The 14551-nt window shown below is 34.2% G+C and overlaps 2 protein-coding genes and 1 non-coding gene across 3 annotated transcripts; 1 reads left to right on the top strand and 2 right to left on the bottom strand.

The window, feature by feature from the left end:
• Window positions 1-6235: 6235 nt before the first annotated feature.
• Window positions 6236-6875, bottom strand: LOC132298636 (VQ motif-containing protein 25-like). Its single transcript, XM_059795036.1, has one exon. It carries the CDS (start codon window positions 6836-6838, stop codon window positions 6380-6382), a length of 459 nt encoding a protein of 152 aa, XP_059651019.1. The 5' UTR covers window positions 6839-6875; the 3' UTR covers window positions 6236-6379.
• Window positions 6876-9724: 2849 nt separating this feature from the next.
• Window positions 9725-14038, bottom strand: LOC132299275 (E3 ubiquitin-protein ligase RING1-like). Its single transcript, XM_059795797.1, has 2 exons — window positions 12870-14038; window positions 9725-9958 (listed from the first exon to the last, which is right to left on the bottom strand). Exons 1-2 carry the CDS (start codon window positions 13952-13954, stop codon window positions 9955-9957), a joined length of 1089 nt encoding a protein of 362 aa, XP_059651780.1. The 5' UTR covers window positions 13955-14038; the 3' UTR covers window positions 9725-9954.
• Window positions 14039-14143: 105 nt separating this feature from the next.
• On the top strand, window positions 14144-14225 carry TRNAS-GCU (transfer RNA serine (anticodon GCU)). The gene has a single exon. It is a non-coding gene; the product is annotated as a tRNA-Ser (tRNA).
• Window positions 14226-14551: the final 326 nt, after the last annotated feature.

The following is a 14551-nucleotide window of genomic DNA, read 5'->3' as shown; positions in this document are numbered from 1 at the left end:
TCGCCTACTTGTTGAGTTTTTCTTTAGACATGAATGTCCTTTTTAAATAAAATTAATTTTGACCACAAAAACATTTCGAATTAGATAATTAATAATGAGCAGTGATATTTGCACTGATTTGATTTGTTACAGTGAATTATTTAATCGAATATTTTTTAATGTACAATACAAGTAAGTGAAGGGATCATTTTCATATTTGTTCTATGGATAGACCAATTAAAATGAATAGGTATAATAATTCACTTGTAACAAATCGATGTAATAATTATTTTCCTTAAATAATACTTTTTAAATTTTAGTTTCATATTTTTACTAATCAAATAAGTGTAGCTTTTAAGGAACTAATGTGATATATGGAAGCTAGAATAATTTAGGAGTCTGATAACAATAATTAGATAAGGATAATCATATTTTTCAAGACTTATCAACTTATTTGGATAAGAGGAGAGACAAATTTTAACATTTGTTTAATAATTAAGTACTAATTTGATCGTTGGAATATACTCCACCCTCACCACAAATTTTAACATTTATTTAATAATTAAGTACTAATTTAATCGTTGGAACCCTCACCACATATGGGCGTTCGCTTGATTCATCTACTAAAAAGACTGTTTACATTTTTAATTACATTTTTTTTTTTTCTGACACATTTTTAATTGTAAGACAACCAAAAGCCAATGTAAACAATTCTCCCAACTTAATTTCGAGGGTTGTCTTTGTCAACTTTCAAAATTTTGACTTTAATTTTTATATGCGGACTAATTTAAATAGTATCTTATTGGAGCTAACTTAAAATGTGATATAGGTTTAAAAAATTCATAAGGAGACAAGTGTGTGGTTGAAAATTTGACAAATGTATGTGGTGTGCTAGTCAAAATTCCAAAAGAAGGTGCGAATGGTCATTTTGACTGGTTTCATAAGTAGGCGCATCTCAACCGGTTGGCTCTTAGAAACAGAATTTAATGGCATAAACGTGATATTATAAAGAATAAACAAAGGGGAGAAAGAAAAATACTTATTTATTTATTTTTTTTTACATAAACGTGATATTATAAAGTATAAAAAAAGGGGAAAAAGAAAAATTACCTTTTTTGATCAGCTTTATCTTTATATTCTACCTTTAATTGAGTTTTCAAAGCTTGGATTTGATTAAATTATATATATATATATATATATAAAATAGACCTCATAATGTTAAAATTGATATATATATATATATCAATTTTAACATTATCAGGTCTATTTTATACAGAGAAATCAACTTAGTTTAGCATTCAATGTTTAATTGATGATTAAATACTATCATATAACAAGAGAAATTTATATGCTTAGAATATGTATTGTTGCGATGAGTCGTGATACACAATTAGAAAGTAAAAATATTTAATGGGGATATAACATTATTCATCACTCACATAAAATACTGTTCTATCTAATGCTATATAATTTTATCGCGAAGACTCCATTTATTTGGATATAAAATATTTTTTTAAAAGTATTTTTTTCTTGTGACGAAAATATATTTTACAAAGAAAATAAAAATATTAAAATTTGATAAAGATAACTTATTCATCAATTTTTGCCAAGTCCCACAGTCCCACCCCCACTGTAATAGGGATGATACTTGTTAGAGATCTAAATGAATAAGTGAAATATGTATTTGATTGTTTAATTAAATGGGTATAGTTCATGAACAGGAGCAAGAGAGCAACAGAATTAATCAAAAACCGAGTCACATAAGCTGGGAGTAGGAGCATGACAGTAGTAGAATTAATCAAATTTAAGTTACCTTACACACCCCGCCCAGGATTTGTTGACACCCTTTTTGTGACAAATTACGTGGTGATTATTTTGGTGCTGCTGTGACAACGTCATGTAAAGATTGAATCTATAACAATATTTTGATTTGGTGAGGACGGCATCCACATGATAATATTGGTGGAAGATATTGTTGAAGAGATAGAGGACAATACTTGGGTCCTCCTCTCGGAGTTCATCTCCTAATTGATGTGACCCAATACAATTTAGACACACGTATAAAATTTTAAAAAATAATCATTATCAATTTTCTTATTGGTTAAATTAAATCCCAAAGGTATTTTTGTTTCTTTCCAAAAGAATCACGATTGTTTCTATACTCAATGAAAAATTATTAAATTTATTTAAAAGAATATAGTATATCAATTGTTGAAAAGGGAAGGAATATGAACTTAAAATATTATATGCAAATTTGATGTTACCAAGAAGTTGGATAATCTGGTTTAAAAAAACAAAGAAGTTGGATAATAATCATTATTTCAAATTTTTAAAAATTGAACATGTGTCTAATTTGTATTGGGTTACATCGACTGAGAGAATGAAATGGAGAGGACCCAAATATCATCCAGAGATAAAAGTTTTATCCATGCGAGAAGATACAAGTTTTATCCATGCGATAAGAATTCTTTTAGTTGGTAAGAATTTATATATAATTATCCTTAATATTTATCTTTATGTTTGTTTGGGAATATATTTATAGACTCTTCAACAAAGGAAGTAGAGGGAATATACGTGATTTATAGGTTAGCAGGGCTTAACACTTGGAATAGTTTTGATAATTTATATATGTGATTTATGGGAAATTTTTTTATTGTAATCCAATGGCTTAGATTTAGGAAGTAATTTATTTTAGAACGCTTTTAGTTTTCTATACATAATTGTAGAAGCATCCTTGTAAAGTAGTTTAATTCTACATTTTTAGTTAAATAAATTTATTTTGTTTACGTTATTTTTAGAATTGATTTCCTATTCTCTGTTATTTATGTTCACGTTCATTTCATTTGGTTTATTTATATTGCAATTCATTCCATTTAAAAGTCTTTTTCACTTTAAGTCAATTGAACCCATTAAAAAAAAGTTAAATGTTCTCTCTTTGGTTAATTTTTTTTTTTCAAGTTGATTAAATCTCTACAAATTGAACAAAGTTCATTGGTTCTAGCATGCCCGTACCTACCAATTTCTGAAACGACATGCCCGATTTAAGGGATACCTAAATCTCTGCCAAATACCAAAAAATTAAAAAAGAGCCGAAGTGTTGGATGATTGTTTTATTTTCTTTTCTTCCAAAGAATGGGAATACACCAATCAGGCAAAACCATATAGTAAGTAGTAGTAGAAAACAAGCCAAGTCGAAGAACATAAAACAAACAAAGACAAGGCCGCAGTGTTAGTCAACAAGCCCAGCCAACTAGACAATAACAGGCCCAACAAAGGAGACAATAACAGGCCCAACCACCACAGGAATTGGTAATAACTAAGGTCTGATAGGAGATAGACATTCGCGAATTGGGCCCTTGGTGCTAACTTCCCCGAGTGATGATTAGTACACAAAATTTATTTAATTCAGCTACTTTTAGCAACCTTATAAAAAGTTTGGGCTGTGTAGTGTAGTTAGTGATTATTAGTACACAAAATTTATATCTGAGTTTGCTAAGCTCTCTAGAAATTTATATAAAATTCTCCCATAGCTTGATATAACTTAAAAATTATACATTCAATAATGTAGAATGGGGTTTTTATGCGCTTGTAAATTACCACTTGACCACGCCCTATTTTGATTCTTCTTTTTATCATTTAGGAGTCATGTGAGATGAAAGTCTCATGCACGGTTTTGAATGAGAGAAAGAAGTGAGCAATCCTCTTTACGACTCTGACTCGTCCACTCCAATTGTTGCTTAGCTACTTTCTACAAAGAACAATGGCCAAAGTCGGCCTGAACACCCTCGGGTACGGCTGAAGTCTTTCGTTGAAGGCTTCAAGGTGAAAATCAATGCAAATATGTTAAAATTAGGTCTATATCTATTCCCCACATTCTTAATAACTATTAAGGGGACCACACTGGGTAATGACCCTTATAGGGAATGATTTTAGCCCGACAATGAATCCTTGGAGACAAATCATTGGTGATCTACTAACCTTATATAGTTGAGCATAATTCATGACCATCTCTTGTGTGGCTAAAAATAAGGTCACATAATTCGTGACCATCTCGTGTGGCTAAAAATAAGGTCAAATTTTCTGGCATCTATTTCATTTGTTAGTCCAATTCATTATGCAGTCAAATGAATTAAATCCCTATAGCAATGGGTGAATGTTTGCATATTTATTTAAAAACTTAAGTTATTAGGTAGTGGTGAATATTCATGTATTTATACTCATGTCACTTATCATCCGGATCTGATATAGGACAAGTCTCCCCTTATAACATTATTTTTCACCCAAACCGCAACGCCCTCATTACAGTCGAGTAACCTTGCCTATCCAAGTAGCACACTCGAACGTCTTCCGAACTGAGCACTTGCCGTGATATAGGATTAAGGACTGGGTCTGACTTTAATACCAATTTAATGGGTGGGCGTTTGCACATTTATTCAAAAACTTAAGATATTGGGTAGTGTTATATATCCACCCATTTATATCCATGTCACTATCCATTCGAAACCGATGTGAGACAAGTCTCCTTTTATAACACCAAGAGATAATGAATACAATAAAAACATATTTCATAGGCACACACAAAAGGAGAGAGAGGGTTTTATTAATTCACAAATTAATTCAATTTTATTTTATTGTGATCGCATTTTTTACCGCTTTATACATTGAAGATAATGATGAAATTTTAATCATACGCTATCTTAATTTTTTACCTAGCCTGAAGTTCAGAGTTAGGAGATCAGTCTCCTATTGTAATTGTACTCTTTTTTGAATATTTATTAAACAAAAAAAATACCCCATTCATTCAGGGACTAAAAAAAAAAGTTCAGACGGCAGCTGGGTGTATTAGTGTCGTGTGTGCGCGCGCGTGTGGGGAAGCAAGCTAGGTTTTTCATTGCTGTCTTAATTTTTACCTAACCTGAAGTTCAGATGCCAGCTGGGTGTATAAGTGTGGTTGTGGTTGTGGTTGTGTGGTGGCCTGGGGGGAAGTCAGCTTGTTTTCCATATATATATATATATATATATATATATATATATATATACACACACACACTTATATACATTCATACATTGATTATTGACTTATTTGCTGTCATTATCAAACTTGATGCTTCTCTTTGGAAAAGAAAATTTGGAAAAAGATGTAATTCTAGACTGAGTAAAACATGTGCAAAATTAATGAAAATCAATTTTGCTCCCGAAAAATGAGTGGCATCCAAAAGAAAACAACTGTGCAAAATTGTGCAATTATATATATATATATATATATATATATATATATATATATATATCTTTCACTCTTGTCTATTATTTTTAATAGATTATTATTTTTTATCATGCAAAATTCTCTAATAAAAACTGAAAAACAGGTTTATTGTCATCGATCCCTATGACTGACTGCTAGATCTTAAGTTAATTAAAATTCAGTTTAGGTCAAGCATAAAAGGGTATATATAGCTAGCTCATTGCCATTTTATGATCAAGTATGAAACACGAGTCTATTATTAACATATTGTTTTTTACGAAAGGTTATTATTTTATTTTATTTTTTTCGAAATATTATTAACATATTGTTTTTTTATTTTTTATTTGAATGGTTATTAACATATTGTTAAGTCTTCCTTATTCTTTCAATTTGCATTGCATTGGTTAGGTGCATCTAATCACGTACTTTTGGGCATTATTCAGACTAACTAGCTCCCAAGTTGTGAATATACAAAAACTTTCCTCGGCATGCATTGACTTTTGGTTATATGATTTAAATATATGTCAATGCTAGCTAGGTTCTTAGCCTGTAAAATTAATTTGGGCTTTTATATCTTTCTTTTACTTTTTTGGATAAATTAAATAGACTTCTATCTTGCAATTTTCGGATAAAAATTTTACTTAGGAATTGACTTTGGCTATTTAGAAGTCAATGTTTGTTTAATGCCAACAAACTTGGGGGTAAATTAATTAACTATTTTAAATGATTAGAAGCTCTTTATATACATTTTGCTTAATAATTAAGTTTCTTCCTTCTGGTAATTCAATTTCTTTGAGTTGTCTGAGCTTAGTTAGGGATTCTCCTTATATGTATAAATATAAAATATATACACAACACTATATATTTCAGTTAATCCTTAACGGGGAAAAAAAAAATCTGTTGATGCAGTTAATTAGTTCAACATTTTGCTAAAAGTTTGTGGAGGGAGAGAGTAATTTGAACATGAGTTATAATTAAACAACAAAATGCAGAAGCTTTACAACACAAATCCAATTTCTAAGCACTAAGAATAACAATGAACAGTAAGTATAATATACATGTGTGTGCGCGACTGTGTGCACATTAGGAGAAAGAAAGTCAATACCCTAAAAAAACAGAAGAAGAAGAAGATGATGAAAATCAAAAGAAGGAATAGGCTCAGTATGCATTCATGAAAGAAGACTTAAAAGGAAGTAGAGGAAATTCAGTCAAGTCTTGAATAAAACCATCCACATCTACAAAATTATTCGAATTCTCATCTAACTCCCATATGTCTGTCTCTTCCTTCTTTATAACATCTCCATTATGAAATATCTGAATCTCATCTTGTTGGACGTCCATGAACTCCATGCTCGGCTCGGGACACATAGTCCTCAATGCTTTGATTGGAGCAGCACCACTAGAACTTCTCGTGGCAACACCGTGGTCAGCTGGTTTTCCGGTGAGCTTTTGGACCAGCTCTCGGAAATTCTGAACGTCTGTCTTTATGATTTCTGGTGCAAATAGGTGAATTATGCGTATCTTCGGCTTCTGCAGCTTTGATATTATGTGTGAGTCCTTGTGCATGGCTGCTTTACATGGAGAAGAAACAGTATGATCACACAAGTGCGGCTTCATCCTCTCTCTTATGGAAACAATGAGAGAGAGAGAGAGAGAGAGAGAGAGATTGGTTGTGTTTGGTGGGAGAGAAAATGGTAGGCTTATATAGATAGAAAATTCTAATTAATTAAAATGACTATTTATTGGAATACTAAAGTCCATATTTGGGAAGAAAAATAAGTTAGTCTGTAGGAGCTAGGAAGCTGCCTTTTCGAACCAACCATTAGATGGAGCATTGTCTTACCGTTTTAATTGCAATAAAAAATAACCCTACATATATATTTATATATATATATGTCCATGTTTTGGAGCTATAAATTACTATGCACTTGTGATAAAGAAAGAAAAAAAGGCCCATCAATGTGAAAGATTAATAGATTATTGATCCAAAGATGTTTTGAAAATTGAGATATGATTGGCCATTTGACCCTCCAAAATTGGAGGGCTGACCTCCGAGTATTGCATAAGCGTTGTTAATGTTTTCAATTGGGACTCACAATGGTCAATGCTTTCGATTCAATTCGGCCCTCTCTATTCAGAGAGTCTATCATAAGTCTTTGAAATATATAACGTATTATTTACATGAGAATGTGTTTATTATGTTCTAAACTAGGCATAAAATGAACTTGCTAGAATTTACATGGATCATCAATACTAAAAAAACAACACATACAGAGTATAAATGCATGTTGTCGGGTGGATAATTGTTTAAGTTTCATTGTTAAGAAGTTATTGATGGTGAGATTCTAACCAATGATCATTTGAAATGATAAGTGGACTAATATTTGAATCAATTGTTTAGTGTTACATATAAAAAATATATTATCTTGTAATCCATTTGTAATTAAAGCTGTCAACTGTATTTTACGCGTTTTCACATAGCAATGTCCATAAATTATTTAATTTTTAATATTTTTCTTCATTTTTCGTGCCTTGTAAGAAGCCCTTTTAATGAATTGAGAGACAGAAGAACTGATCAAACAATTACACACACATATATATTTTGAAAGAATGGAAGTTTTCCAGAAGAGGATCGAAATTTTGGTCAACAATGTTAATTTTGTTAAACTCAAGACTTCCGTCAAGCAATTGCATATAACGTGAAAGACTGGAAATTTTCAAGAGGCAGTTAGGAACATGCGATTGAAATTTTGGTCAACAATGTTAATTTTGTTAGACAATAATATGAATTATTTGATGTTTAATTGGTTCTCACCTATTGTATTCTCTGTCTCACACAAAGTCAAATATTTTAAATTTAGGCAACTGGAGCTCTTTAAAAGAAGTTGCATTCTGTCACTCACACAAAGTCAAATATTTTAATTATAGGCAACTGGAGCTCTTTAAAAGAAGTTGCTTATAATTACATAATTGACTTGAGAGAGAGAGAGAGAGAGAAAGAGTTGGTGATGGTAATTTTTATAATTTATTTATTTATTATTATTTTTTAATAATTATTACTAGTATTCACTATCAGGCTCAGGCAGTCCCATTTTACATACAATCGGCAATTACCGAGAAAATTTCCTAATGGCCCAAGGGGACGGTGATTAACCATTGATTAAAAGAAACCATAAGAGTTTTTTTGATGTATATAAAGTTATATTATTAATACTATCACATGTATAAATTTTCAAGTGTTATTATATGAATAAAACTCATGACAGAAATTCCATCATCCCAGGCCAAAGTAACACCTAATAGTAGTAACATTATATGCATCTTCCAATTATTTGCCAATTTGTGTTCTAAATGCAAGCATTGGTAGGTAGGTCACACACTCAAACTGTAACAATATCTTTTATACATCTCAATAAAAAATTAAAGTCAGCTTATATATATATATATATATATATATATATATACATGTGAGTGTGTGTTTGGATAAGGTAGACCATGAATCAATAATTGGGGGAAAGAAGGAGATGGAAACAATGCAACCCTCATTCAGTGTACGGACGACTGAAACTCTCCAACTAAATAACAGGAATTTATTAAGGGTCATACAAATACGTTGCAGTTTTAATTAGTAAATTATGATTTCATTAATTGATTCTATTACATTATAAATTCACATTAATGCGACTTTGGTACCATACTCCATCAATTGCTGATGTTGTACTAGTGACGACGATTTTTTTTTTTTATTTTATTGGTCGCCGGCTTGAACAGACATGCCAACAGAAAACAGGTTGTCCAAAGACTTCATGTGTTAAATCTAACTCCACCATTTTGACATTTTTCCGATTATCAATAAAATAATAGGTTTATGTCTAGATTACACCGAATTTCAATGAACTACAATTAACACGGTAACATCATCAGATTATGCCCACTTATCAATAGAAGAAAAAATAATTCGATATAACACATTAAATAGGCAAGGAAAAAGAAAAGAACATATCATCAACAACAGAGAAATGAATTCAATATGGACAGAGTCGTATTGTTGATTGAAGAAGAGGTTGGACACAGTAACACATGAAACAAGTACCCCGCATTTTGGTTTGTCCTCCTTTTGATTCATGGAAACAAGAAAGAATATCAATTCCCATTTCATTCTCTTCTCCTTTCCCTCCAAAACTTTGCAACGCAAACAAAGCCTAATATTATTTTTTTAAACAAAATAAAATGTTTCCCCAAATTACACAAATAAAACTACAAAAAATATTTATGATAAAAGAGTTATATATATATATATATAGAGAGAGAGAGAGAGAGAGAGAGAGAGAGAGAGAGAGAGAGAGTTTAAAGGAGGGTGTCCTCAACTTGATTGGGAGCCTAAATAATTCCTTTTCACCCACAATCATCCCAGACGACGGGTATGGGGTGAACACAAGACCTCTGGGTCACCTACCCGTTGGGGTTGAGAGTTTAAAGGCCACTGTAATGTAATTAAAAACGTAGGAGCAACTCAATATCCTCATTATTATCAGAAACAAAGGAAAAATGAGTTCACACAAGTATAATTACAAGCAACAAGTTCCATCTTTGCTATTGCAGAGACAGAGAGAGCACAAGAACTAGACATCAGGTTATTGGGCAATGGAATGATCATCCATAGCAGATTTACACTTCATTGGACGATTTATAGTGTTGAAGTATCCTCAAACAATCGTAGTTACCTCTATACATTACCTGCAAACAAATTAAAATGGAAGATAGAAGTTAAAGAACCAGTCAATAAGATCAGATATCCTCATCTCACTAAACACAATATTCCATTGATTAGATATATAACTGATTGGGCTGCTAAAAAAAGAATTTATTCATCATGTTTTATTTAACCACTAACTATACCACTCACCAAATAAAACCATTAAGAGAACATGTAACAAGTAGGTGATCACTTGGGTGTGAGCAGTGAGCCCAAACGATTCCCATAAAGCTACATGTCATAGTGTTAAAACATATGTCCAACATTGGAGTCTAAACTATGCCCAATGCAACAAGATAGTAGAGAACCTGCCTGAATTGATCTAAGCAGGCTGAGGTTCTGGCATTTTCAGCCCAATTTGGTTATTTGAAGGACGCCCATCTTTCAAAAGAGAAGAAAATCACTTGCAACTTAAGACCTGACCCTTTTTATATGTTTATAAATATATACACACACACTTCAAAGGTTCTATGAATATGGAAAAACTTACAACTGCTGGTGACGAAGTTGAAAATCTTGACTATCACCAAAATCAACCCCCAGGCAACAGGGGATAAAGCAAAGTTGCAATTTTAAGGAAAATTATTCGCCTATTTTCCCTTCCTTCTACAGACGGCACAACTACGAAAACTTTTTATGGCTACAATTGGAAAAGTTCATTACCCAGTGCCAACCTACCTGGAGGGAATACTAAAAGAAGACCAGAGGCTGATATAACTTCGGATTTATTTTACAACTGCTAACAACAAAGTTGGGAATCCTGACAATCACCAAAATCAATCCGTAGGCCACAAGGACAAGGGACAAAGCAAAACTTGCAATTTAAAGAAATTTTCACCTATTCTCCCTTCAAATGACGAAACTAGGAACACCTTTTAAGCCAGTCCTTACGCGGGGTGCCAAGAGCAGAAGACTGAAAACATATCTGATCTTTGGATTTAATTTTCAAAAAGATGGTTGCTCTCTTACACAAATCCATGTCCTTCTGCTTACCATTGCATCAAGCAATGGCCTGATATAACAAACTACATTATTATAAAGTCACTTTTCCCAGCTAAACTTTGGCAAAGTTTACAAAATAATCTCCAACATATGGGTTAAATGATATGTCTGTAAATATTTTTTTTTATAAGTATTCATAGAAAAGCACTAAAATGGAGAACACATCCCATATATAATTGCACAAAAGACCACAAGGGCCACTACAAGCTAGAGCTAGCCAAAAAAAATGCATGAATTCCTCCACAGATTTACAATACAAAACATGTATCTGAAAAAAATAATGAAGTAAGAAGATAGTATTTGAATGCCCATATAGGAGTCTCCCCTCTTTAAAGGATTTCCTATTTCTCTCCCGCCATAAGCCCACCATAAGCAAAAGGGGGCAACCCTCGAAGTACCTCCAATCTCTTTAACCATCATAAAGGGAGATATCTTAGAAGTAAGAATTAAAGGCATGATAAATCCATATTCACTTAAGCCCCATCTTCTCATATCCAATTTACATATTGAAAGGCCTATGCCTTATGCCTCCCAAGTTAGGTGGCGGAACTTAGACAAGGATGAAATGTTATTCATTTTGAATTGGGACGAAACTAATTTAGAAAATCTATCCTTGTAATTAAAAATTAAAAAAAAAAAAAGAAATTTAGGATTGTCGATGAGGAGCATAAAACCTTATTTATGCAAGTCAGTAAATGGCGGCCTCTCTAGTAGATTCTTCATCATGTAGAAGAAGGTTCCTCTAAACCTAATTTGGAGTCAAGTTTTTTCCTTTTACAGAATATTGACTAATCTTGATGGAGGTTAAATTTCTTCCTTGTGCACTCTTTCTAACAACTTATAACAAATAAAGGTTCAAAAGACAACTGCTAAGCATCACATGACATGCTAACAACTCTCAACATACCAAAACGTGAGCCACAAGCAGACCACATGAAGAACTGCGCTAAATTACACATTGACATTACTACAAATTAGAACTATCAACGTCAACTTCACCTTATAGACTCTAATGTGGTAACACGAAATTTTCAAGTGGCAAAGAAGTGTTAGACAGAACACCTGGGATGGAGTCAGCAAGGGCTCAGTTGGCAAATAACTTCCACTCAATTTGCCTCAATAGGAACTTGAACCCTCAACCTTCCACTTTGTAAGGTAGAGCAAATTTTGGTTTATAGCCCTTGATGTGGAGACTAGAACCCTTAATTGTTCATTTGAAAAGAAAAGGAGACAGTACTAGAGTCAGAGTCTTAGTGGTATTTTTCTGTGGATCTCTTTCAAAGGAAGAAGCACAAAGAGAAAGGAATAAAAAAACTCTCTTTCAGTTGATTTCTCAATAAATCAATATGCAAAACCAAATTCCATTGCTTCAAGTGGTGACATTATCATTGTAGGAATTTATAGGTTAAAAACAAAGGCAATAATTTGCCATATTGTCTACTACTTGAATTCGGGACCGCTATTCGAAATTCACATTTTTTCTTTTTCTTATCAATGAAGACAATAACTAAAGTTTTTGAATTTATTATTTTGACTTAATTTTTATTTCTTATTATTGTTCAAAATCCAAAGTTGCACCCACTGAAGCGAATTCTTGGCTCTGGCACGAACACCCGGATTTTTTAACAACACACAAAAAGAAGTCCAATGTCAGTGTACCGTGGTCTCCCCACCAAGAGAGACAACTTTTTTTCTAATAGGAAACAGTCCATAACCTACTAGACTTAGCTCAATAAATAAATTACAATATCAGGATTGTCAGAACAAGAGAGTACATACAAAATCCAGTAACCATGATAGCTTGCAAAAATGGTAAACCAATTTCACTAAACAATACATATAGGGAAATTGAGAAAAGAACACGATAGAGCCATTGAAAGATAAGCATACCTCAAGTTTGCTGAAACAGATCCCGAAACTCTAGCTTCAGACATCACAGTATCACCATCCTCACTCATCCTGGCACTCACAGCTATGTCTCCATCTGCACCACCACCACCAACACCTACCCCTCCTTCTACCGGCCAAGTTGGCCAACTCGACACAGTCTCAACACTATTAGCACGCTCCACGAGCCCCGGCTCGGCTTCTCCCACCTGTGTGGGTGACAAAAAAATAGAATCCAAGCTATTCTGCTGGCTCTCAGGAAACACAAGCCTGTGCCTCCTAGCAATATGCCTCAATGTACTTCCAAATCCAAACAATTCCTCATCCTCTATCAGCTCCCCGAACCTCAAAGCCGCAGTTCTGGACCTCCTCTTCTCCCTCGAATCTTCATTCTCGGTGGGAAGCTCAAACCGACACACCGGACACGAGTTGTGCTGTGCAAGCCACGGAAGAATACAATCGGAATGGTACATATGCTTACAAGGCAATTGCTTGGCTTCCACATCGACAACAAACTGATCTTTACAAACAGCACAGAGAATAACCGGATCAAGGTCCAGCAATGAAGCTGTGATTTTGATAGACGGAATGGATTCGACTGCGGATTTTGATGCGGGGGAGTGGTAGCGAGTGGTGGTGGCCGCGGCGGTTGCAGCAGTTGCGGCGTCATCGGATTCGGAATTGGTGAGGTGTTGGATCAGGCGGCGGAGGTAAGGGCTGTCGAGGAGGTAATTGTCGTCGGATGCGGTGGCGGAAGGGAATTGGAAGGAGGTAGTGGTGGTGTCGGTGACGTCAATATCGGTGGTAGCTAGAGTTTGGTGAGGGGAGAGGAGGGGGAAGGATGGATCGAAGAATGAGGGGAATGGGGAGAGATTGGAGTTAGGGTTAGGGTTAGGATTGGGGTTGAAAAGAGGGGAATCCATTTCTTCGAGGAAGTCGCTGTGGCAGTAAGGGCAGAGGAGAGAGGTAGGAGAGGAGGGGGAAGGGGAGAGGAGAGAGACGCTCATGTCACACTCGTGGCACCAGTATGTCCGCCTATCCACGGTGACGGAGCCGGAGGCAGCACCGGTGGTGGGTGAGGACGACATTTCTCTCTGTCTTCGTGTGTTTCCACCTTTGTGTGCGTGATAAGGAATTCGGGTTTTGTTTGGAGGAGGACAAATGAGTGCTATGGTTGGTCAGTTTGCTTCTGTTTCATTTCACTGTGGGGCCAATCAACATCGATAGTGATTTTCTATAATAATATATACTTTCTTAGAAAGCCATCGTCATCAACCGTCGCTTTGGCCGAGTGGTTAAGGCGTGTGCCTGCTAAGTACATGGGGTTTCCCCGCGAGAGTTCGAATCTCTCAGGCGACGTCTTTTTTTTCATCTCCATCTTCACATCGTTACGAACCCTATCAAATACGTTGTCATCATGATTTATCAATTGGCATCATACATGATATTCATCTGAAAGGGGATTTTCGCTCCCTTGGGCTCCTTGGATCACGTAATAGTGTTGCCCTTAATTTAGCTACATGGGCTCTAAAGAATTGATGTTTGGATGTGGAGCGGTGCTTGTGAAGGCAAAAAGTTCGAACCAATTAAAACTGGACACGTATACAGAACATTAACCAATGAAGAATAGCCCACATGCCGAGAAAACCAAGTTAACATTAATAAGGCCAGATTATCTGCCACAA

This window comes from Cornus florida, unplaced genomic scaffold, assembly GCF_030987335.1.
Source record: "Cornus florida cultivar Cherokee Brave unplaced genomic scaffold, ASM3098733v1 CherokeeBrave_3.0.0_Hap2_Chr03, whole genome shotgun sequence".
In the NCBI taxonomy this organism is placed as follows: Eukaryota; Viridiplantae; Streptophyta; class Magnoliopsida; order Cornales; family Cornaceae; genus Cornus; species Cornus florida.
Note: the sequence above shows the minus strand (reverse complement) of the source record. Positions and strands in the feature narration are given on the sequence as shown.

What these genes read in the sequence shown, in the direction of transcription:
- LOC132299275 (XM_059795797.1), bottom strand. Translation starts at nt 13,954, where the DNA reads ATGTCGTCCTCACCCACCACCGGTGCTGCCTCCGGCTCCGTCACCGTG.
- LOC132298636 (XM_059795036.1), bottom strand. Translation starts at nt 6,838, where the DNA reads ATGAAGCCGCACTTGTGTGATCATACTGTTTCTTCTCCATGTAAAGCA.